General features: G+C 48.0%; 2 protein-coding genes across 2 annotated transcripts in view; one reads left to right on the forward strand and one right to left on the reverse strand.

Annotated features, from left to right (window-relative positions):
• Positions 1-244: 244 nt before the first annotated feature.
• On the forward strand, positions 245-10896 carry VSIG10L2 (V-set and immunoglobulin domain containing 10 like 2). The gene is made up of 12 exons (XM_044260190.1): positions 245-335; positions 2052-2402; positions 2641-2916; positions 4816-5091; positions 5652-5900; positions 6824-7084; positions 8399-8689; positions 9066-9362; positions 10041-10163; positions 10471-10495; positions 10605-10657; positions 10799-10896. Exons 1-12 carry the CDS (start codon positions 245-247, stop codon positions 10894-10896), a joined length of 2391 nt encoding a protein of 796 aa, XP_044116125.1.
• A 976-nt stretch (positions 10897-11872) lies between these two features.
• Positions 11873-25191, reverse strand: part of CDON (cell adhesion associated, oncogene regulated) — a 101617-nt gene continuing 88298 nt past the window's right edge. Inside the window, exons 19-20 of the mRNA XM_044258163.1 lie at positions 16255-16529; positions 11873-15651 (exon numbers count right to left, since the gene is read on the reverse strand). Coding sequence (XP_044114098.1) covers positions 15488-15651; positions 16255-16529 — 439 coding nt within the window. The 3' untranslated portion in view covers positions 11873-15487. The remainder of the gene's footprint in view (positions 15652-16254; positions 16530-25191) is intronic.

Here is a 25191-nt window from a genome sequence, read left to right on the forward strand (position 1 = left end):
TAGATCTGTCCCAGCCAGGTCTTGCCCTCCCCAACTCTGCATTATGGATGGAGTGAATCATCTGGTAAATAATTCACTTGTCATCGGGCCAGCAAGGGTAACAGGAGAGCAGGGAAAGGGTGGCAGAAGGCTGAGGTTGGCAACCCGAGCCAGACCCCCAGTCCTTCCGGGGCCAGGCTTTTGCTCTGGAGAGAGAGCACCCGAGTGTCAGGCAAGAGCCCCAGGTGGACAGCCACCCAGGGAGATGAGGCCATGGAGAGGTCCGAGGGCTCTGCACAGACCGCTCAGCCTCCTGCTGCTGACACCCCTTTGCCTTCTGCTTGTAGGGGCCTCAGGTGAGTGATGCTCCGGCCACCCCGCCCGGTGAACCATTGCCCACTCACATCCTGCCTTTTCTCCTGCTCCCTTCTTTGGGATCTCCCTTTAACGCTTGCATGGCCATTCAATGAAGTCCATCAGCTTTCTTTATCCGCTAGGGCTTAGCCAGCATGCCCTGAGCCACTGCTCTGTGCCAGGCGGGGGAGGCGGGGCCAGGGCACAGAGAGCCCACTGAGTTACCCTCCCAAAGCTGGGGTAACCTTGTTGGTGACTGTCAGGTAGTAAGCATAGTGCAACATAGATCTGGGCTTCCCAACGTTCCCTCCAAAGTGGATGGTCTTCAGGTTGCCGAGAGCACTTGGGAGACCAACAGTCTAGCTGAGAGATGCTGGCAGCTTGGTCCAGCACAGTGTCCACAGAGTTGGGAAGAAGAAGCTTCTGGGTTAAGGGTTCTGCTTCTTGATCTATGGACTAGCAGAACTTTGCCCTTGCTCTCCAGCTCCATGCCTGTCTCCCCTTCTCTCTCCGGAGGAGCTGGGAGCAGTGGGGGAGAGCCTGAGATGGGCAGCCAGGCTCCACTCCCAGCTCGATCACCTACCGTGTGGTTCGAGACGAAGTGACTTCATGCTCAGAGTCTCTGGGGGATGTGATTACCGTGACAGTTAAGGTCAACAAGTAATGCGTGTGCAGGACTTCACACAAACGCATTCAACAAATGGAAGCTAATGTGAATCACTCCCGTGCCTTGTCATCTGAGGCACTTACCATCATCCGTGTGTGCTGAAACTCAGCACGTTAAAGCTACCAGGCCACGGGGGACAGGAGAACATGGGGCTCAGGCACATGCCGCGGTTCCATGCTAGGTCCTGAGCAGAAAAGAACAGCATAGACTGAAAGCTCCCCAAGAGCAGGGTTGGGGTGACTCATTTGTCCTTATAACCCTGGTGCATGGTATGGGGACAGGCACCTCATATTAGCAGCTGACAACTGCATGCTGGCTGGGCTGCCAGCAGGCTGCTGTCATCTTCCCCTTGCTGCAGTGGGTCTGGACTCCCCCTGGAATCCTTATGTAGAGACACCCCCCCCACCCCTGAGCCTGAATTGCCAGTGGCCATGCAGATCTCCCAATCTTGGGCTGATCATCAGATCGACTTCTGGATGTTTGTTTTGAAAATACAGATTCCTGGGCCCTGATGCCCTGGGGATGCTGACTCTGTGGTCTGGGATGAGGCCCCAGAGTGTGTGTGTGTGTGTGTGTATATATATATATATATATATATATATTTTTTTTTTTTTAAGATTTTATTTATTTGTCAGAGAGAGGGAGAGAGAGCGAGCACAGGCAGACAGAACGGCAGGCAGAGGCAGAGGGAGAAGCAGGCTCCCTGCCGAGCAAGGAGCCCGATATGGGACTCGATCCCAGGACGCTGGGATCATCACCTGAGCTGAAGGCAGCTGCTTAACCAACTGAGCCACCCAGGTGTCCCCAGAGTATATATTTTTATCAAGCTTCTGCAATGGTCTGATTCCACGTGGAGATGGGAGCCTCGGCTCCAGTCTGTTCACTGATCTTGGTCAAGGATCCCCTGGCCGCCGGCTTCCACAGCACAGCTAGAGAAGAAACTCCGGAGCTCGCTCAAACCCATTCCAGGAAGGAGGACAAGGGGCCCAAGGAGGGGAAGCAGGAGAGCCCAGGCCAGCCCAGACATCCTGCATTGCTGCTCTGTCCCTAGGGCCGCCCCACCTGACCCACCAAGGCCCTGACGAAGAGGCCATGTCCATCCAAGGAGTGCGGGGTGGCTCCGTGGAGCTGGCCTGTGGCTCCGGACTGGCCCCTCTTGTGGTCTTCTGGAGCTTCACTCCCCTGGGCTTGCTGACGCCCCGGCCTGTGGCTGTCACTAATGGGGAGGAGTCCAAGGTGGAGGCCGGGGCCTCGGCTCTGGGGGCTGTTAGTCTACGGAACAGCAGCCTGGTGCTTCGGGAGCTGCGGGAGGGGGCCCGAGGCCACTTCCTGTGCCAGGCCCTGCACGCTGCCGGGGGCCAGCTGCACACCACCTACTCCTACTTCGCGCTGGCCGTGCTGGGTGAGAGGCCAAGCTGGGACGGGTCTGACCCGAGTGGCCTTGTGTGCTGCTTTGCCTCTACTTGCATGTGCCTCCCATTGCCTTGGGCTGGGCCCGGGTGCCATAGGACCTTGCCCCTGGGAGTGAGAAAACCTGGGCTTGCAAGGAAGGGAGGGCCAGGGCCCTGTGGGCAGGCCAAACCCCCAGCCAGTCCTGGGTCCGAGATAACAAATGCAGGGCCTCTCCTTCCTCTGGCCAGTGCCTGTATCAAAGCCTCGGGTGAGGCTGAGTGACCTGTCCCCCGTGGAGGGGACCTCCGTGGTGGCCACATGTGCAGTCCGGGAGGGCACTGAGCCTGTGACATTTGCCTGGCAACATCGGGCACCTCAAGGCCAGGAGGAGGAGCTGGTGGAGGTGACGGAGCGGTGGCTTCGGCTAGACCCGGTCAACAGGACAGACCTGGGCTGGTACATATGCAGTGCCCACAACGCCGTCAGCCGGATGAGCAGTGATGGCGCCTTCCTTGATGTCATCTGTGAGTCTCATGGGCGGTGCGTGGTCAGGGCTGGCCCCTCCCCTCCCTTCTGCACCCTGCTTCCTGACATGGCTTAGGGCACCCCCAGCAGCCCCCAGCCCGCTGAGCAGGTCCAATAGTGAGTGCCTCAGGGCACTGTGGGCCCCCCGCTCTCCGTATCAGACATGGATCTACTACAGGAGTTCTAGCCTTTTCCAGGTCTTGAGCCTCCCTTCCCAGGTAAATGCACATACATTCGGCATCACAATTTTACCCGTAATTAGAGTAAAAGGGGTGGCCTGAGGAGCCAGCCTTTGAGTTGAGCCTGAAGGCCTCACAGGGACCAACTGGACCCTGGGGAAACTAGAAGGAGGGACACAGTGGACAGAGAGGGCAGCAAGTTGATCCCAAGTCAACGGTTGAGAGCCTCAAAGTAGAAATCGGAAGTCTGTCTTTAAAGCACAGGAAGAGGGGTGTCTGGGGGGCTCAGTTGGTTGGCATCTGCTTTCGGCTCAGGTCATGATCCCAGGGTCTCGGGATCGAGCCCAATGTCAGGTTCCCTGCTCAGTGGGGAGTCTGCTTCCCCCTCTGCCCCTTCCCCTTCTCCTGCTCTATTTCTCAAATAAATGAATAAAAATTAAAGAAAATAAAGCACATGAAGAGCAAACAAAGGATTACTTTTCAGAACTCACAAGGAGCTCCAAAACAAGCAATGAAGGAGAACCTAATACAAAAGTGAAGAACCTAATACAGACAATACAATACAACCTAATACAAAAGTGAACAAATGACCAGAGTAGTCCTTTCAGTAAAGAGAACAAATAAAACTAATAAAATTTTGCAATTAAAAAAAATAACTTAAAAATGGAATTAGAAGTTTGTGTGAAAGGAAGAAGACTAGGACGGTCTAGAGCCACACTGTCCAATATGGCTGCCATTCACGGGGCTCGAGCCCTGCAGATTTGCCTGAACCAAAAAGGTGTGCTCAGCCTACCGAAGGCACACTGGATTTTGAAGACTGAGTCAAAACAAACAAACAAACAAAAACAAAAACAAAAAACAAAAACCCCAAATAGCTCATCAATAGTTTTTTGGTTTTTTTTCGCTCGTCAATAGTTTTTATAACTGATTACACATGAAATAATTTTCTGGGTGTATTGGGTTAAATACAAAATATTACTAAAATTATTACAATCCATTGATGCTGTTTTGCTTGGTTGGGTTTAGCCATTTTTCCTTTTTTAAGATTTGGAAATTTAAAATTGGACAATTTAAAAAGATCTGTGGATCTGTTGGACAATGCTGATCTAAAGGATTTAAAAAGCCAGGACTCATGCTGTCCTGTCTTGTGGGTGGTGGTTTGTGGGATTGCAAACTCAAGATCATGGAGGAGACAGACGAGCAGTTCTTGGGAAAGACAGAGGAGAAGAATGGCAGGCAGACTATACAGTCCTTTCTGGGAGTCAGAAAGACGGGAAAGAAGGGAAGGCAGTGACCCAAAGAAGTGAGAATGGTTGGCTCTGGGATCATGGTCGGGGCATCGTCATACTCTGTGTTCTGCCCTCTCCAGTCTAGAGGGGCCAAGCATCCCAGTCCTAGGAAGCCCCTCGATCCTGGCTGAACCGGGAAGGTTGGCGCCCTACCTTTCTCCTACCTAGCCAGCTCTTGCTGTCCCCCTCCCTCAGTCCCTCTGGGAAGCCTCCCACAGCCTAGGGAGCTTGCCTCCATGGACCCTGCGCATCTACATTTGGCTGGACTTAGGGCTTCCAGATGCTGAGTTCCTTGGGGCCTCCCTCGCCCTCTGGTTGACAGAGTGGGCACATAACACAGGCTCGTTGGACGATCAGTGCAATCAAGATTATACAAGTGAGTGAAGGAACAAAGACCGGGGTGATGAGACAAGTCTTCGTTGCCCTCCAGATGGTCCAGACAATCCTGTGATCTCCGTGGAGCCACTGGGCTTCAGCGAGGAGGGTTTCTGGGCCAAGGAGAGGGAAGAGGTGACCTTGAGCTGCCTAGCGGGATCCAACCCCCCGAGTCACTACGTGTGGCTCCGTGACCACACTCAGGTCCACACCGGGCCTGTCTACACCATCGCCAGCGCCACACGCGCACACACAGGCCTGTACACCTGCCTGGCCCGCAACAGCCGCCTGGACACACGCACCCAGGCCAGCGCCAGGCTCACCATCTACTGTGAGTGTGTGGGTATGGGCTGCCGTAGCCCCGTGCCCTGTGGGAATCAGCATGGACATTGTCGGGGATGGGGGTGGGGGAGCCAGACAGGGCTGCTGAGCAGGGGTAGAGGCTGTGAAACCTGTGGGAAGGGGCAGGGAGAGGGGAAACCCCTGACCCTATTTGGACCTTGTTCCCCAAGTGATTCTTCCCACAGCTTTGGGGACTGAACTGAGGCACAGAGAAGGGTAGAGAAATGACCATGAGGCAAAGGACACAGCAGCAAAAAGGAGAAACTGGGCAATGGGGAACCTAGGGGAAGCTGGGGACTTCCAAGGGCCCCTGGGATTCCTCAGGGGCTCCGAACTCTTACTCACCCCCTCAGTTCCTGCCTCCCGACCTGAGAGTCCAGCTCTTTGCTCACCAACCCCTCAGAGGAATCCATCTTCCCCCACCCACCCAATTCTCCCTACTTCTCCTACCCTCGCCTTGTGGCCACCAGGCCCCCAGCTGGGCCTGGGGACCACAGTGTCCCAGCAACGACATCTGTCCGGCCCATCCTCACCCACTTCTCCATCCAGATCCCCCTGAGGGGCAGCCCTCCTGTGCTGTGCTCCCAAACCTCGGGGCTGTGACTTTGGTCTGCACCTGGCCTGGGGGGCTTCCAGCTGCCCAGCTGCAGTGGGAAGGGCCCCAGGGAGCTGGCCCTACTGCCCTCAACAACGTCACCTGGAGTCAGCCCGCCGCCCATCTCCCCAACGGCAGCGTCTTCGTCTGTGCTGGCCAGCACCCAGCCCTAGCACTGCCCGCCTTCTGCAGGATCACGCTGTGTGAGTGGACCCAGGACACAGCAGGGCGCTGATGTTCCAAGTGTGGGCAGGGGCCGGGGAAGCGCCCTCGAGGAGCCCTGGGATCTGGGACGGGGCTCCAGATCACAGACTCCAAGATTTGCCATGAACAAGGAGGTGGGCAGCACTCAGCTCAGACCTCCTTCCCAACTGCTCTCCCTGCCAGCCAGGTCTCCACCACTCTGCTGTGTCCTCTGCAGTTTGGGCTTGGAACCCTGCGGCACCTGCCTGTTTCTCAGCCTCCAGCGGCAGCAGACTGTCATTGACCTTAGATTACTACCGCCCTCTTGCATGTTGCTCTTGAAATGAGCCTTTAGCTTTCTCTCTGCCTTGAAAACTTCTACCCACCACCCAAGATGAAGTTCAGATACCATCCTGTCTTTAAAATCCTTCTGCCTGAAGCCCCAGAGAGTTTGTCTTTGTACCTGTACTCAAGCATTCATCAAAGTATATTATGATTGCTTGGTGTCTGTTCCCATGATTGCTCCGGCACATGGTCAGCCCTCCGTAACTGTGAATGAATGAATGAATGAATGAGCAAGTGAGTAAGGCAATAAGTGAAGGAAGGAGGGGCACCTGGGTGGCTCAGTTAAGCATCTGACTCTTGGTTTCAGCTCAGGTCATGATGGCAGGGTCATGAGATCTGAGCCCTACATCGGACTCTGTGCTCAGTGGGGAGTCTGCTTGAGAGTCTCTCCCTCTCCCTCTGCCCCTCCTGCTTGTGCGCACTCTCTCTTTTTCTGAAACAAGTAAATAAATAAAATCTAAAGGAAGGAAAGAAAAAGGGAGGAAGGAAAGGAGAGAGGGAGGGAAGGAGGGAGGAAAGAAGGGAAGAAGGAAGAGGTAGGGCTACAAAACCCTTTGTCCTCCTGTACAGCCATGCTGAGCCATTATTCTCTGTCCAGGGGATCCCCTCCAGAGCCCCACTTGCTGGACCACAGCCACAGTCGAAGACCAGTTCATCATGCTGAGCTGTGAGTGGCCTGGAGGCCAGCCCCCTGCCCTGCTGAGCTGGCTGGATGGGCTACAGCAGCCCCTGGATGGCAGCAGCCCCTCGCTGGCTGTCCACCTCCTGCAGGCCCAGGAAGACCTGGCTGGCCAAGAGTTCACCTGCCGGGGCACTCACCCACTCAGGGTCCCTGACCCCCACTGCCGGCTCCAGCTGGGTGAGTCAAGGCTTGTGGCTTGGTTCTGGCCGGGGTGCGAGAGCAGCCCCTTTGGAATCAGGAGGAGGGGCCCTGGGGGCTGTCTGTGCTGGAATGCGAAGTAAGTCTGGGCCAGTTCATCTCTCAGGGACTCAAGTGTTTTTGATCCATAAAATCAGGGTGTTTGGTCTTGATCTGTGTTGTCCAATAAAAATGCAATGAGAGCCATATATAGAATTTTAAATTTTCTAGTAGCCACATGTGAAAAAGCAAAAAGAAACAAGAGAAACGTTTTATTGAACTTAATATATCCAATATACGATTATCTCAATGTAGAGTAATTTAAAAAATTATGAATGAGATACCCTAGTCTACTGTCCTCAGAATCCGGTGTAATTAGTTACAGCACATGTAGGTGTGGGCCAGCCACATTGCGAGGGTTCAACAGTCACATGGGGCTGGGCTGTGTCTGTTGGACAGCTCCTGTCTGGCTGGCCAGGGACTCTGTCTCCCTCATTTGCATCAATTTGCATGAGAGATGCCTGATTATATTCCTGCCTTGCATCCATGTTTCAGGCATCGGAGGTCTCTACTTCTCTCACTGCCTCTACGGGTTCTGGGTCGGCTTTCTTTCTGTCTTCATCTGGCCCCCCGCCAGTCCTATTTATTGCCAAATCAAGAAAAAAAAAAAAGAGTTAAGTATTAAAGTGAAAAATGTGGGAAAAGCACACAGAGGAGCAGGCACATATAACAGTTCTCACAAAATAATTCATATCTTGGTCTCTGGGCGCTCTCAGGAGACCCTCCTCTGGGAATATTTCCCTCCCTTATTACTCAGTCTCCAGGCTGGAAATTCCACCCCAGGAGATTCACGGACACCCGAAACCCTGGGTGTTTAGGACTCAGTTCATAAAAACTAAGCACCTGCTCTGGGCCCAGCTCTGTGCTTGGGGCAAGGAACCGGTGGGCCACTAGGGAGAAGGGAGCCCCACTGGCAGGTGCTGGGAGGGAGGCGGTTAATACAGAGGTGAGTAAGGCCGGTGCCCTACCTTTAGGAGCTGAGACTGGAGCAGGGTAGCTGAGGGGCATGGAGGCACACGGTTACTGTCAGGAAATCTTGGAGCAGATGGTGGTAGGATGCTGGCATAGAATCGGAGCCTGGAAGAGGCGGCAAACTAGCCAGAGACAAGCTTCACTCTCAACGCCGTTGGCCCTGTCTCCTGGCTCTCTTCCCCTCCTCATCCCCTCCAGGGCTAGCCAGTCCCTCACTGCCCAGCCTTCCCACCAGCCCGGGTGCAACAGACCCCTCCCAGCCGGACTCTCTCTGTCCTGCAGAAGCGCCGCAACTGTCAGTGGCTCAGTCCCGGGTGTCTGTGCTGGAAGGCGGAGAGGCCTGGCTGGGCTGCGCCCTCCTGGGGGGCATGCCGCCTGCCCGGCTCCTGTGGCTGGGTCCCCAACGACGGCAGGTGGAAGGCGGCACCTCCGGATTCACGCTGCACCCCGAGGGCGCCCAGCTCCACCTTCGCATCCGGGATGCCGACCCTGCGCGCCACAGGGGCGCCTACCGGTGCGTGGCACGCAACGCCCTGGGCAGCAGCAGTCGGAGCGTTCTGCTGGAGGTCCAGAGTGAGTCAGGTGTAGCGGGCGCTTGTGTGTGGCGAGGGGGCAGGGGCCCCCCTAGAGGGGAAGGCACAGGAATCCTCTGCTTCCAAATTTGGACACGTGCGCTCCCCAGCACGGGCCCCAGATGGGCTTGTGGGAACCCGACTGCGACGCGCTCCTGAATGCAGGCCAGCGGTTCCCCTTGGTGTCGCAAACACCTTTCGCTCAGTTTGTAGATGAGGAACCAGGGTGACACAGACCAGAGGGGCATGCTCCAATGTGGTGCCACGCTCCTGGCTGTCTCTCCACAAAAAGAGAACAAAGCTGGGGGCCCAGGTACACGCACGCCTGGTGATTGAAGGGGTTCAGGTGCCTGCGTGTGTCCCGCCCCCTCCCCCAGGATACCCAGCTCCTCCAAACGTCACCATCCGCCGCTTGACCTACGGGAGGCACCGGAGAGAGGTGCAGCTGCGCTGGGCTGTCGAGGGCCCCGGGAACCTGACGGGCTTCCTGGTGCAGCGAAGGGCCAGCGTCCCAAGCCCGGAAGCCGGGGCCTGGGAGACTGCGGCCAGGGACATCGAGCCTGAGAGCCGGGGCCGGAAACTGGGCGGCTTGGACCCAGGTGTCCGCTATGCCTTCCGCGTCCTGGCTCTGAATCACCACACGGCTGGACACCCCTCTGAGGTGAAGACACCAGGTGCTGAGGCCACGGCCACAGAGGCACTTACCCTTTCTCCCCCAGATGGAAACCAAAACCCAGGTTCCTCTTCTTCCTCGCAGGGCATCCCCGACTCCATTCCTTTGGCTCCTTCCCACCCAGTGCCTCCATCCCCCTGTCTTTCCTCTTCTCCACCCTCCCCTCAGGTCACGTCCGCTGCTGTCTTTCCCATCTCTCCCTGGGAGGCCCTGGAGGCCCTGGGCCTGGGGGTAGGAGCCACAGTTCAGCTTGAATCCGAAGGGTGGATGGGGTGGGGTGCAGGGTGCTGGTGATTCAGTAAGAGGAGGGGCCCAACTCTGTGCCTCAGTCTCACCTCCCAGGGTACAGGTGGGCTCTCAGCTTCCTGCGGCTCTCTCTCCATTCTGGGAACTCCATATTTCGTGTTGTCCTTCCCTTCACCCCCAAGCTGCCAAGACAATTGGCCTCTGCCTTCTATGGCAGAAATGGGGGACATGGCTGGGATGCGAAAGCTCTAGAGGTCAAGGCATGCAGAGAGCACCTCTTTCCTTGGGAAGGAATTGACCTCTGTATTCTGGGGGTCCTGTCTTGCTTTTGATTGTCCACCACGGGGCATTGCCTGCTTGCTGCCCTCGCAGCCTTTGTTGTCAAGTTCAGCAGTGGCTCCAAAGCCATGTAACCAGCGCTTTTGACTCTTAGCGGACCCCCCCTTCAGCGCCTATCCAGCAGTGCTGGGTGCAGCGGGCACAGGAGTGGTGGTGGCAACGGTGGCCTCCTTGCTGGTGTTCCAGTATGCTGCCCGGCACCCGGAGACTTTCCCCTGTGAGTGGGAAGCTCAAGGGCAAGGCTGCTTGACTCCATGGGGGGCCAGGTCTAGACCTATTCAAGGAGAGATGCAGACCCCTCCCCTCCCTGCCCTAGGCAAGGTACCTCAGGTTTTCCTTAACTCTGTCCTCTCCCCAGTACTAGCTGTCCATCTGGGCTCCAACTCCCAAACTTAGGCATCTGGGGCCACCCCCTCTATGTTCTGGGGTCTCTAGGACAGAGTCTATCTGGAAAGGGAGGATTTTTTTTTTCCTGGAACCTATGCTGGGTTGCTCAAGTTATGCACTTTCTTTCCTTCCTACAGGCCTTGGTCAGTTGCTGTTTCCCATGTGAGTGTAGAACCCCAGTCATTCTGAGGGTTGGGATTGTCTTCTACCAGGAAGGGAAGGCCGTGGAAGTGTAGTGGTCACTAACTTCACTCTCCCACTCTGCCCTCAGGGAGCAAAGCCACCAATACGGGGATTCAAGGGAAGGCCTGGAGGCAGAGGCTGGTAAGCATGATTTCATCCCAAAGATGATTACTTATACGTAAGGACGGCAGTCCTGAGTTTCATGCACAATGCTCAGTCTCTGGTCCTGAGAACAATCAGGGACACCTCCGCGGCGTCTGTCTCCTTTGCTTGTCCCTCTAGGCATCGAACCGCCACCCACCAACCCAGGTTCAGATCCTGCACAAGAACTCACGGATGCCCCAGTTAACGTCACCATCACTGTGACCGCAACACCATGAGGTCCCAGGATGGGCCCCAAATACGCACAGAGGAGACAGGTGGGAGTTGGATAGATCCCTCTGTCACACTTGGTTTTAAGACCAAGATGGCTAAGACACTGGCTCCCCCTTCCCGCCTTCGTAGCAAGGACAAGGCTCAGTGCAGCACCTCTCAGTGACCTGGTTACAGGAGACAGCCTGGCCCAGCTTGTGGAAGGGAGAGACGGAAGGATGAGGAAGACACATAACTGGAGAAAAAATGACCGGGTGTCCAAGGCCGTGTGAGAACGGTGCTTCTGGGCACGGTGCCTGGTGCGTTATGAACAAGCTAGCTGCTTCCGCACAAAGTCTGTGAACTGAGAGTCGCTAAATAAATCCTACCAGATGCTATCACTGGGAGAGGGCAGTTTCCCCTGCAGTTCCCACAGGGAGAGGCTGACCCCGGCTGGGTCCCAGGTTCCCCTACTGACAGGGTGGCTAAGGAGATGGGAAGCAGGATCTGAAGGTATGTGCTCGGTTATTCAACTGTAGCAAGAAATGTGCCCTTCCAGAAGTTATTCCCCAAATCTCAAATTCCTTCCCCAAGAGCACAAGCTTCAATTATGGGACCAGCTTCATCAGAGGGGTGGCCAGAGGGAGGCATGATCACTAGTCTCCAGGAGTCTGTGTCAGCATGACCAGGTGCCACTGCTTGCCACTAGGCTCGGGGGAAGCTGGCTGGCAGGGGACGGGGGCCGTTCCCGTTGCACTGTCCGCTGCCAGCATGATTCATGGGCTCGTGTGTGTGTGTGTGTGTGTGTGTGTGTGTGTGTCTGAAATTGGGGTGAACACAAATGAATGCTTGTTCCACTGACTAGAATCGTCAGGACGCCGAGCTGCCTCGGCAGGGGACTCGGATGAGAAGCAATGGCAAGAAAGCCAGGGGACGATCTTGCCAGGAATAAGTGGCGCCTGAAAGGAGACGGGAAACGGACAGAAACTGCAGTTGCTTCTTAGGTTCTCACAGATTTCGACTTTATTAGAAAAGGGATTTCAAGTTCTCTCCAGGCTCTCAGGACTGGAGCTAAGGTTTAAGGGAGGCTTATTTCAACACGGGGAATAAAACAGAACAAGGCCCCACCCCATGCCAAAGACCCTGTTGGCTTTCTGGTCGAAGCAGCCCAGACATTTTTTTTTTTTAAGGGCTGCTTTTCTTGAGGAGGCGCAATGTCTGCCCAGGGGTTCACACAGATGGTCCAATGGTCGGCACAGAGAACAGCGAGGAGGGCTCACTCCTCTCCATGCCCCTCAGGCTCCTCTCCGTCCCTCCTGGCTTCCTTCCAGAGACACAAAGCCCCCTCGAGGGTGGGGGGTCTGCCTGCTCGGACACAGCCCCCCGGGGCTCAGGTATACTCCCAGGCTCCCCATGAAACACTGGCTGTCCTAGATCCTGCTCCTTCAGGGCCCAGTTCTCTGTGATCAGAACAGAAGGGATTAACTCACGTGGCTCTGGGACATGCAATGGGGATTTTCAGAAGAGGACGGGCGGGATGGAGGTCTGAGGAAGACATACACCCACCCCAACCACAAGCTAGAAGCAGCTTCATACGAACAGGGAGTATCTGACGGTCCCCATCTTCACACGCTACTCTCCAGGAAAGCAGCGTTCTCTTTTAATAGAAAATCATATCAACCAGACAAAACCTGTCAATGCTACATCATTTAGAATATGTACAGTTCCAAACATAACATTACAACTTTCAGGGAAATAAAACATACTTTTCAATAGGATACAAAAACATGCATCTCAAAGCCATTACTTAAAAAAAAAAAAACCAAAACAAAAAAAAACAAAAAAAAACCAGAGCAACACAGGTGAAATCCAGCCATGAAGTCAAGTTCTTGGCAGTACTCTCTCCGGAATGAGCTCTCTGGGTACTGGCCTTCACAGACTCACTCCACAAAAACAAAACCCAGAAAAAAATGCTTTCCTAAAAGACCACATCACAGGTGTTAAAAACATTGCAAGTTCACTCACAACCTGTACAGCACCTATGAGCAGACGATCGGTACATAATGGGGGGGAAAGGACACAGTGAAATGACACACCAGGAGCGCGGGCAGAGTTTGATGCTAAAACAAAGAACCACAGAGAATTCGAAGACCAGAAGGAACAGAGGAGGCCTGACCAATGACGTGCTCACTTGAGCCCAGGGAAGATCCCATTCCCAGGCGGGGGGTGGTGGTGGTGAGGGCTGTCAGGGGGAGATATGGGGGCTCTGGGAAGACCAAGTGACAGGCATGCTCTGCCCGCATGGACAGAGGGCAGCTTCTGGGCTGTGGGGTCGAGTCGGAGGAAGCATGCAGCAGGGGAGGGCGGGAGAGAGCACGCAGACCCGGGCTGGTTCCAGGGCAAGAGGGAACCGCATGTATTTGGAAAGCAGTCTGGAAAACTGAAAGGAGCTCGGATTACAGCTCCGGGTAAATCAGGTTGAAGCGCCAGCTCTGTGGTGGGGGACTGTGTTGGAGATCTGTTGTGAGGGTTCACGAGATGCTGCTATGTCCTCTGACTTCCTGGGGAAGCGACATCAGGCAGGACTGTTGTTGGTGACTGGGTAGGTCATACAAGTTCAGAACGACTCAAGGTTAGGGGGGATGCATAACTCCTGAACGGTAAGGCAATTTTATATATATATATTTATATATTTATATTTATACGTCTCAATATATAAAGGCATTTTTTATAAATAAAATACAATAAGAGGGATAACACTTAAAACAGCGTTACTAATAATATAAATAAAAGCAGTCCACAGTAAGATTGCCCTAGAGGGAAAGTCATCTTCTCTTCCTAGTGCACAAATCCCATATCCAAACTCAATCTTTAAAAGCAGTTTATGACCCAAGGCTCATGCTAGTACACCTGTGTTTCCTGAATCAAAATGACTGCCCACAAACATCTGCTCCCCAGTTTTCTAAAACTCCCTGTGCGACAGCACGGCTATGTCTCGGTTGGCCAAACACAGTATGTCTTCATATTCTGTGCACGAGGATTCTGTCCTTTGCTAGTCACAGAAGTAAGGGATGCAGCTATCCCCCTGCAAAGCTAATGGCATCTATACCACGGGAAGAATAAATCCAGTATACTCTCAGTATGGCGATCTGGAATGCAGCACTCGATTCTACAGCCTCCCTAATACCTGACCCTGAAATGACACTCGCTACATTCTACTCAAAGTCATTCTTGCAGAGTGACCCAGCTCAAACAGCGGACTTCGCTAACAGCTCTATTTATAAGAAACGTAGGCATACATAAGGGAATACTGATGCATTTACAGAAACAGTTGCTTAACATAGTATTCTAGTCTATTTCACTGCAATTCTGAGGAACTGTGAACTTTTCTCATTTATTGCTGAAACTGCTCGACAATACAGAAAGAGAATCATTTTCTATTTTTTTTCCCCAAAGGGACGCACAATCCAAAAACAAGCAGTCATCCATTGAAGTTTGACTCAAGCTATTAAAATAGCTATTAAATAGGCATAGTGTTTTTTTGTGTGTGGGTTTTTTTTTTGTTTTGATTTTTTTTTTTGATGTGGAGAAGAAAGGCCTTCCCAAGGCAGCTGCAAATGTCCTTGTCACTCAGAGGGAGCCGTAACTGTGATTTACGGGCTCCACTAACCAAAGCTTCAGGTGTGTGTTTATCATGACGACATTCTGAAAAAAGTCAGGAAATTTCAAACCATACCCTTTCCCTCCAAATTAAATCTTTTCTGACACTCACATCGTCCAAGTATTGCCCATGCTGGAAGCTTGAAAAATAGTCATTTTCAGGTGGTGTGACACCGGGAGCACAATGGGGGTCTTTCTTTCCAAGTCTACTTTCTTTCCACTTTAAACTCATTTTGTTCCTACTCTTAGAAACAGTCAAAATGAGCCCTACAGTGACAATTGAATAAGCCAACCCAATTTTGATGCAGTGCGACCTGAGGGCTATCTTTTTCTCTCTAGCCTTGATCCCCTGTCTATATACCCCACAGACCTTAACCTCAACCATGATCATGACACCGTCTGTGACTAGTGCCTAGAAAACTGAACATCATTTGTGCCCGTGTGAAAACAGAAAGCCAACAGGTCACCTATCACTTCTGTGGAAGGCACTCAAATTCATAAGACACCTGCTATTACAAACACTAAGTTACAACCAAGCGTGACTTCAAATGTTCTCAGAAAGTCTGATAACACAATACACCAAAAGACAGCTTTCCATCTGAAAACTTCAGTTCCCTCTTAGCCAAACTGGCCAATAGGCTGGATCCTTGCAGGAGGAGCTCTTATGGTCACTGAGGTTCTCGGAAACATGGAATGATGCCACCACTCTCAGATGATTGAGAACTACGCAAAACTAGGTTGCTTCCTACCGAGGGGGAGGAAGGAAGAGGGAAATTTTAAGGCATAAATAATATAAAAGGGCACACATTTTAAGATACATTCATAGGACATTACTACTACAAAAAAATAAATAATGATCTTCTCTGATTTGGATTCATGTCCTTCACACAGTCCATCCCCTGGCCTGTTTTGTGCAGTTACTGGCTTGAAGTGGGAACATGACTGGTCGTTTGCACACCCTCAGGTTTCTTGGGGTTGCTGAAGGACCCCTGCAGGGCTCTCTAAAGAAATGCCAGAAGGAGACCAGGTGGTCTTTTCAGTACAGTCCTTGGACACATGAGGCAAAATAAGAGGATTCCAACTTAAAATTTCGTTCTCTGTTTCTGAATGGACACAGCTGTCTCCTGAAAAACACGGAGGTTTGGGAGCATTATGAAATCAGAAAGGCGGATTTTTACACAACAGTCTCACAAAATTACTTTGACCAATAAAGAAAAGAGTAATGAGTAAATGTAGAGCCCAGTTATGTTGAGTTTGGCTTTGAGAAAGAAAGTAGGTTTCAGAGATTTAAAATAAGGTTGAGCTCTCATGAACAGCTGTATAATTCACCTCGGGGCTAAAGCAAACCCCTTAAAGCCCCACAAATAAGCATTCTAAGGAAAGGCTACAACTCCAGAAGCAATTCAAATGATAAAAAAGGCCTGTGATGATACAATACATTCTTTCAGCAACTCTACTGTTCAGGCACAAACCAAATCAAACCCCCTTGGATTTATTCTCCAAACTGTATTGGGATTAACATCCTGAGATGAAGGATCTGAATAACAGAATTTCACAGAATTCCTTATATAGTCAACTTTTTTGAAGTACCCAATACCCCTCACCCAGTATTTAAGAAATATGTGACTTGATCACAGAGAGAACGTCCTGAAAGCAACTGTCCTCATATAGGTCTTACCTAACTAAAGACCAGCTAGGAACTCAAGATTTATAATGTCGCCTAGTACCTCTGTTGAACTCTGCTGTATCTTCTGTGCACTCAGAGTTGATCTCACTCCTACTGTCCTGACAGCAAGTATGCTGGGCAGGTCTTGGTGCCATGTCATCTTTGAAGTCCTCTTCAGGTGACTGGCCACAGTCGGGGACTGTGGAAGCCAGACATGCAGGCATCTTCATGTGACCAAGGGGCTTCATTTCCAAACCATCCTGAGGATAAGATGTTACCACTGGGACCACAGGAAGGGGGCTGCTGCTGAAAGTGCTGTTAGTTTTCGTGAAACACCTAGAAAATACAACCAAAAGAAATAGGATTGTGTCTAGAGGGATTAATAATTAAAAGACACTTATTTTGAAATATCATTTCATATTTTGTACTCCAAGGTTCTTAAGAAAGATTAGAATGCTTAAAATAATGCTTTAAGTATGCTTAAAAATAATGAAATGATATCACTATGATTTGATATAGTAAGAACTAAAAAATTACAGTTAAAATGGAATACAGCAGGAGAATGCACCACTTAAGAATAAAACCATATATGGGGGTGCCTGGGTGACGCAACTGGTTAAGCATCCGACTCTTGGTTTCAGCTCAGGTTATGATCTCAGGGTCAAGATCTCATGGTCATGAGACCAAGCCCTGTATCAGGCTCCACGCTGAGCATGGAGTCTGTTTAAGACTCTCTCTCCTTCTCCCTCTGTCCCTCCCCTCCCCTAATAAATAAATACATCTTTAAAAAAAAAACAAACCCATATGTGAGGACCTATCTCACAGGCTTCCTTTGCCTTGGTCTGTGTCTGAAGTTGTCTTCCTTTTTATAACTAATTGGTTCCTGAATATAGCACACAGAAGAAAAAGGCCATTGGTCACTGGAAGGAACAGGGGAGAAAAAGAGGAAGAAGAGAACAGAAAGCTAAGAAACCTATGACCACATGAGAGGACTAATCTTATGAAAGCCAACAAACACACACTGCTTTGAAGTCAGATAATATGTTCCCTCTCGCCCTTGGAAAAAACACTACACAGATTAGACATTCAAAATCCAAGTTTTATTTTTAACTTTTTCTTTGCATAATTAGTTGCTAGAATTTATTAGCACTGAGCATTTCAATCCTGCTCTACTTTTATTTCTGGCCCTCATCTAAGATACGTGTTTTCTTTTCTTCTTTCTGTTCTTCAGATTGGATAATTTCTACTGATCTTCTAGTTCACTGATTCTTTCTTCTATTGTCTCCAATCTGCTGTTTAGCTCATTCAGTAAATTTTTCATTCCAGTTAATTATACCTTTCAGCTTGGAATTTCCATTTGTTCCTTTTTATTTTTTTCTGTTTCTCTGCTGCAATCCCTCATATGTGAATTCATTGTATGTTTATCTTCCTTTAGGTGCTTGAACATATTTATAACAGCTGCCTTCAGTTACTGCCTGCTAATTAATTGTGGTATCTGTGTCACCTCAGGGTCTTTTTCTATTGACATTTTCCTCCTTAAATATCCTATTTTCCTACTTCTTCACCCATATAGTAGCTTTTTTTACTGGCTTTCCCCCCACCCCCTCTAATTTTCTGGTTATTCTGTTGGCTTTGAACTCCACCCTTCAACACCTTCTGTTTGGGTCTTTGACCCAAGACTGGAGAATGCCGTCCAGCAAAAATCCATGAATAACGGTCAGACATTGTCTTTTAAGGTTAGATTTATTCAGTTTCTGCCTGCTTCTGTTTATTCTCCAATACTTCCAAATGGTCCAGATTTCATCATTATTACCTGTGGATGACCATCACTAACAGAAGCTGGAATTAGAGAAATACACTTTTTATTTCCACAATTATAAGAAGATTCTCCTGAAGACATTTCATTTGGTTTTGATTTGGGCATGTTAGGTAGGAAACACACAGCACTGAGTGGTAGTATGATGTAGCTAGGCAATGTTAGGGAATAAAGGTAAGCATTCTTTGGATTTCCACCGTTTTTTAACATGGAATGTTACATTTCTAGGGCAAATGAAAATCAGTCAAGGACGTCCACGAAAATGTTACTAGCATCTCTGTTGGTTCAAATTATTGGAAATACTGAATGCTAGGCAGGAAGAAAGATCTGAACCTGCAAGAGAGTAAGATATCTGTCAGAAAACGAGATCCTTAGTTTAAGTAAGTCCAACATTCATTTCAAATAGAGAAATGTACTTACTATACCTTTAGTGGAATTCAGACACTTGTCACCTGAAATGAAAGCAAAGTATGTGAGGCATTAATTTGCACAGAACAGTTTGAGTAAAAGATATAGGACTATATTTTAAGTTTTAATAATATAGAAGAAATATATACCTGATTCAAATAAAACCCAACTGTTTCCATGCATGTCTTAAGCCAATAAAAAATGAAGGAAGCACTAGTATAGAAGGAAGTTTGCTGGAGACAGAATCAGGGCTTTGGGCTAGACAGATCATGATTCCAGGATAGTATGGTATTATTTGTCGCCTGCTACATCTTATTCTACTCTAAATGTTAAGAATTCCCTGGGATGCTGGCAAAGGTGAGCACTGATCTCCTGAGCTATTTAGTAATGTTTGTGTTATTGGGTTCTTTCCTTCTTGGATTTTGTCTGGTCTCTTCCATTGTCCAATGCCTAGTCTCAGGTTCCTGAGACTCCCCCTGAATATTTTCAGGAATCAAATACAGACTCTAAGTAAGGTATTTACCCCAAATGGGGGACATGGTCAGAGGCAAAAACAAAAGAAAACAAAACAAAAAAATTTAAAAACCCACAGAAACCCTACCTTTCTGAATTCAGATACTACTAATGAAAATTTAATGGATATTATCCATTTATATAAATAACCTTACATACAAGAGCCCTTTATTCTAAAAGCATTTGCTGAACAACTTCTAAATGTCAGACACTGTGGTAGACACTAAAAATATAAAGGTAAATACAGCAGATTTCCAACTTCCAGTCACGCAGAGGAGATGGGACAAGTAAACAAATGGCTACCGTGTGATGTGGGGTTATATAAGAAGATATAAAAGACACTGTCAGCACTCACCTGTGAAAAGGGTAATAGATGTGTGGCTGGTGAGAAAGAGTACTTTCCATGTGACCAGCTAGAGACCAGTGTCTACTCTTTCCTAAGAGTTCAGACTCAACTGTCTTATAGTCGAGGAAATTACATCAGGTAGCAATTACAGAGCTAGAGAATAAGAAGGATTCTGATTTCCCCAAACCAGAAATATCTCTGGTCAGGGGAATCTAGATGGCTACCATGACTTGCTGGAAATAACTTTTGAAAAATTAAATTGCTGTTTTCTGGCTATGACTGATTAATTTGTATCACAACTCTCCTGCCAAGGACAACTACAAAGAATGGAGAAATTTTTACTTTAAATCTGTTGAAGTCATCAGAGGGCAACTACCCAAAAAAGCAAGCACCTGAACGGCTGGCTCTCCAGAGAAAAGGTAAATGTTGAACCTGAGTTTCAATACCACTTTTCCTCTTGAGGCATTTGCCCGATTCAGTGCAAAAAGAAAAGGCTGAGACATCAAGCAGAAGGTGGTGGCTACAAAGCTAAGACGCTGAGCAGGCCTCCCAGCACTTTCATGGCATTGGGAAGACAGAAACTGGAGTTGAGTCTCCTAAAGAGAGAAACACTTTCCGTTGGGACCCTTGAAGATTTACGCTGTACAAATAATGGTGATGTAGAAGTAGACACTGCTTCTGTAGCCACGGAAGCTCAGCAGTAGAACAGCTCTGTTCCAGAGTGGAGAAAAGTGATGTGCCTCTTGCCAAACAGCCTGCCAAAATCAATCCTTCTGGAGAAAGAACTCCTCCTCCAGAGCCTCTGTGAGTTTTTATACGCACTGCCTAGAATTCATAAAAAACTACCAAGCCCATCAAGAGAAAGGAACTAGAGAAAAATAAGTGATGCGTATACTGAGTTACGAGGCAAAGACTTTGAAAGACCTGGATGCATATATTCATGAAAACAGATGACAAGACAAAGAATTTTACTAGACACTTAGACCCACTATTGGGATTTCTACACTAAAAAAGTAGAATAACTGAAATTGATAACTGAATACATGGGGCGAAGAGCTAACTGGGCACAGATGAACAGAGGTTCACATACACGAAGCAGGCATCGCACCCCATTCAGACTGGAGTGCAGAGACAAAAAGGATGGGAAATAGAGAAGGAAACTTAAAAGACATTTAAGGCATAGTGAAAAGGGAAAAGCTCAAAACATATACAGTTGGAGTTCTCTGAAGGAGAGAAAAGAGAATGGGACAGAAGCCATATATGGAGACATAAGGGCTAGAATTTCCTTAACCAACTGAGCCACCCAGGCATCCCAGGGCTAAGAATTTCCTAAAACTGATGAAAGCTCCAGCATGGATATGAGAAGTCCTATGAACCCCAAGCCATTAAGAATAAATACAAAGATGAGTACACTTCTGGATGTGAACAATTAAACTGCTGAAAGCAAAACACAATGTGAAAACCATAAAAGCAGCCAGAAGAAACAGACATTACTACTTTGACAGGGAACAGTACTAACTGCACAGATGATTCTTCACCAGAAATGACAGAAGCAATAATGCGACATGATTAAAGTACAAAAAGAAAGTAACCGCCAACCTAGAATTCAATGAACTGTAAAAAGGATCCTTCGAAAAGGAAGAGGACCTGAAGGCGTCTTCAGACCAAAATGCTGGGAGTCTCTGTGACCCTCAGACCTGTTATTATAAGAAATACAAGAAATACCAGAGGCAGTTTTTCACGTTGAAGAAACGATTGCCAGCAGATGCGAGAAAGGAAATACAGAAAAGAACCAGGAGCAACATAGAAAGGGAGTGTCAGGAATTCTGAATAAATACTGACTTCAAGAAAACAGTAACCATAATGTCTTAGAGGATTTTAAATATTTGTAGAATGAAAACCTGTGACAAAAATAACATAAAACCCTAGAGAAGGAATGGAATTAAAATGGTCTAGAAGGTAGTAAAGAACTGAGGTAAATGGGACTCTGATTAAAGTCATGGTACCCAGCACCACGCACATAGTTCATGGCACACAGTAGGATCTCAAAAATGTTGAACTAATAAACATTAAAACATCAGATTTTGGGATGCTTGGATGGCTCAGTCATTAAGCATTGGCCTTCAGCACAGGTCATGATCCCAGGGTCCTGGGATCAAGCCCTACATTGGGCTCCTTGCTCGGTGGGGAGCCTGGTTCTCTCTCCCTCTGCCTGCTGCTCCCCCTGCTTGTGCTCTCTCTGTCAATAATAAATAAATCTTAATAATAATAAATAATAAATAAATAAAATAAATAAAATAATAAATAAAATCTTAAAAAAAAATCAGATTCAAAAAAAATATCCCTTTTCTTAAGCAAGTAAATTCATTATCAGGGGCAGGGAGGGGCCATGAGTAAACTAATTGGAAAATACCTGTAATACCTTGTTAATGCCCAGTACTAAGGTGAGACATGTCCACTAAAGGGAGAATGAACAGATACACTTACCCTTGAAGATTTTTGTATCCCTGCCATAGTTATCTGTGTCCTCGTTCAACACGGGCTCTGCTGTCTGGGTTTTCTTTTATCTGTTGGTTTCAAAGTTGTCTGACTTAAACTTCAATCTCCATGAGGGCAGGCAATGCTTAGCCTCAGTGTCAGAGAAAGCTCTTAAATCAATGAGACATACAACACACAGTCTTGTCCTTTAAAAAAAAAAAACAAAAATCCCGACGATGAAGCTGTAAAATTAACTAACTGAGCTTCTGGCTTGATGCCTCATTTCTTTGCAAGAATCTGGAAGTCACACAGAGACCCTAGAAACCCAAAAGACCAAAAAGGGTCATCAGGTCAGAAAGAAAAGTTTTCATTTAAAAGAAGCAAAGTCAAACTAGGAAAAAAAGAAAAAAAATACTTGCCAGTATTAGAAAAACCAGGGAAGTTCCCTAAAAACAAAATTTTATAAATTAATAATTTGTTTGGGTTCACAGAAGAGGAATGAAATTTCACAATGTTAACATAAAATAATGACGACTCACCGAGTAGTAAGAAGCCTTAAATTTTTCTGTTTCTTTCCTTTTGGTTTCTTTTTTTCCTGTTCATTTCTTTCATTTAAAGTGAAGGATGAGATTTTTAAATGAAGTGTGGGGGCAGCCCTGACAGTCTGAGTGTGAGGCACCTTTGTGAGGCAGCCGAGGTGAATCACATGGTGGGGCAGGACCCAAGGGATGGCCAAGACAGAGGGGCCACGGCCAACTATGATGGATGATAACCTGGTCTTCTGTGCCGGAGCAAACACACAGGTTAAACACACAAGAGGTTTTAAAAGAAATGACATATATTTCACAAGAAAAAAAAAGTACAAAAAGTACAAAAAAAAGTACAAAAAAGTTCCCTATTCTTTGGTATCTATTTTTCAGCAAAGTGAAACAGAGGATAGCAGCAGCTGTTTACTTTGGTTCTGAATCGTGACTCTCCATTCACAGAACGGTGTTGACAGTAAGATCATACTTTGAGTTAGATTGACCCACTTTCCAAGAGGATACACCAAACTGATTTAAAATTTTCCAGTACACTAAATCTTAACTCCTAATCATCAGGAATTAACCATTTAGATAACCACAAACCATATGTAAATAATTTCATTCTATCCCAGGTATCTACAGGTGTTGGCATAAAAATGGCTTCAACTTAGGGATTATGTGCTAAGACGTAAGCATAGAGGACAAAGTATACAAAAAGAATGGGGCGCCTGTATGGCTCCGTCAGTTAAATGTCTGCCTTTGGCTCAGGTCATGATCCGGAGTCTTGGGATCGAGCCCTGCGTTCTCCCTTTGCTCCTCTGCCCTGCTCGTGTTCTCTCTCTCCTTCACTCACTCTCTCTCAAATAAATAAAAATCTTTATAAAATAAAATTAAAAAATATATATATAATACCTGTTCTGAATAGAATTAGGAATACAGCATGTGAAAACAATTTTACTGATTAATACCTCAACTAAAATTTCTTCTTTTTTTCCCTAAGATTTTATTTATTTATTTGACAGAGAATGAGACAGCAAGAGAGGGAATGCAAGCAGGGGGCGTAGGAGAGGGAGAAGCAGGCTTCCTGAAGAGCAGGGAGCCTGATGCGGGGGTTGATTCCAGGACCCTGAAATCATGACCTGAGCTGAAGGCAGGTATTTAACAACTGAGCCACCCAGGCACCCTCTGAACTAAAATTTCTAAAGCTGTCAGGTAATCACATGAAAGAATATCTATAAAGACCCCAATCTACAGGCAGTGAGAGACAGAACAGGTCAAATGAGTCTATCTGCAAATATCTGACATTCATCAAGATGCTCTTCCACTGCACATTTTACAGTTCATATAGTCAAAGAGTTTATAATTTCACTGCCTCAGGGCTCCCAGATAATCCTTCAATTGCAGTTATTATTGGCTTAAGGTAGAGTGAAGGTTTTCACAGAGTTGTCTCTGGCTCAATGAAACGACTTCTCTTAATTTTAAGTTTAAAAACATTGAGTAAATAGAACTCTGGGCATCTTGCCATGGACAAAAATATGTGCTAAACAGATTCAGGTGGTCTGAGACCTGTTAGTTTACCAAGATAGGTTTTCAGTTAACAGGACAGACCTGATAAACCTGTAAGACAGAAGAAGGACTATTACAGTGTCATAAACTTGAACCAACCATCTGAGGAGCACACACTGGGAAGTAAGAGATTGGCACAGAATTGCTCTTGGATGAGTGTGTTGCGTGAGTATTTCACTAAATGTATTTTGGACATTCCAGGAAAACTACCGAGGACCCCTAAAATATTTTCTAGCAAAGTGTTCCATTTCTGTATACCCAGTAGCTGGATATTTGATAAGCACGGTTATGAACAAAATTACTCTGAGTAGATAACCTGCGTAAGCTTCCTCTTTTGGTTATGGCGAGAAGGCAAAGACTGGATCTCCGTGAATCTCTTGGATGTATGACACGTACATTCATGAGTACGTCCTTGAGACTTCTGAAACAGTCACATCTTGGTGGTGGTCTGTTTTACTAGTCCGCTCACTTCTGTTTCCTCTTGCCTCAGTGTCTCCGTCAGTTTGCTAAGCCAGGCTTATTTTTGGAAGCTCATCAGTTACTAGGCAACAGCACCCTGATGACATTCCCCCAGGGCCATGGCTGTCCCCCACTCTCAGCGTATACTCTTTACTGGATGTAATGACCCCCGTCTCAGAGTGGGAGCTGCCCTTTGGGAATTAAGTTTACTGGCGATTGCCACATAATAGGTGACAATAAATGACTACGTTACTGAACATGACAAGCTCACACACACACACTATCTTACGAATAAAAGACCAAAAAACACTATCCTAACCACCTAACTCCCTGAAAACGCCCCCTCTGTCTCCATTTTATAAGTAGGAAATACAGAACTTCCCCAAAAGGAAGGTGCTGAGCAACTTGAAAAATCAGACACAGGGGCGCCTGGATGGCTCAGTCCGTAAGGGTCTGGCTCTGGTTCAGGTCATGATCCCAGAGTCCTGGGATGGAGCCCCGCATTAGGCTCCCTGCTCGGTGGGAAGCCTGCTTCTCCCTCTCCTGCTCCTGCTTGTGTTCTCTCTCTTTTGCTGTGCCTCTTTCTGTCAAATAAATGAAATCTTTAAAAAAAAAAAAAATCACAGTGCTTTGAATTTTTTTTCTTAGGGAACGAGGCAAGATTACCACAGATGGAAAAGAAACCAAGTCTTAGGTTCTGTGTGTTTTCTGCCTCTGGTTTTTATAGCTAGTTCTGAAGTAGCTATGTGATCAGCCATAGGAGATAGACTGAGTTTTAACAGATTCACTTGCTGGGGGAAAAAATTTAGGCGTAATCAACAAGTAGTCATTTTCATACTTAACAAACCGGCTGGGTAGCTCAACTCGTAAGCCAGAATGAGCCAGTAC

This window comes from Neovison vison, chromosome 7 (genome assembly GCF_020171115.1).
Source record: "Neovison vison isolate M4711 chromosome 7, ASM_NN_V1, whole genome shotgun sequence".
Taxonomy (NCBI): Eukaryota; Metazoa; Chordata; class Mammalia; order Carnivora; family Mustelidae; genus Neogale; species Neogale vison.

What these genes read in the sequence shown, in the direction of transcription:
- VSIG10L2 (XM_044260190.1), top strand. Translation starts at nt 245, where the DNA reads ATGAGGCCATGGAGAGGTCCGAGGGCTCTGCACAGACCGCTCAGCCTC. An exon ending in CCACTGCCGGCTCCAGCTGG is followed by an intron (nt 7,085 to 8,398) that starts GTGAGTCAAGGC and finishes TCTGTCCTGCAG; the next exon opens with AAGCGCCGCAACTGTCAGTG. An exon ending in GGTCAGTTGCTGTTTCCCAT is followed by an intron (nt 10,496 to 10,604) that starts GTGAGTGTAGAA and finishes CTCTGCCCTCAG; the next exon opens with GGAGCAAAGCCACCAATACG.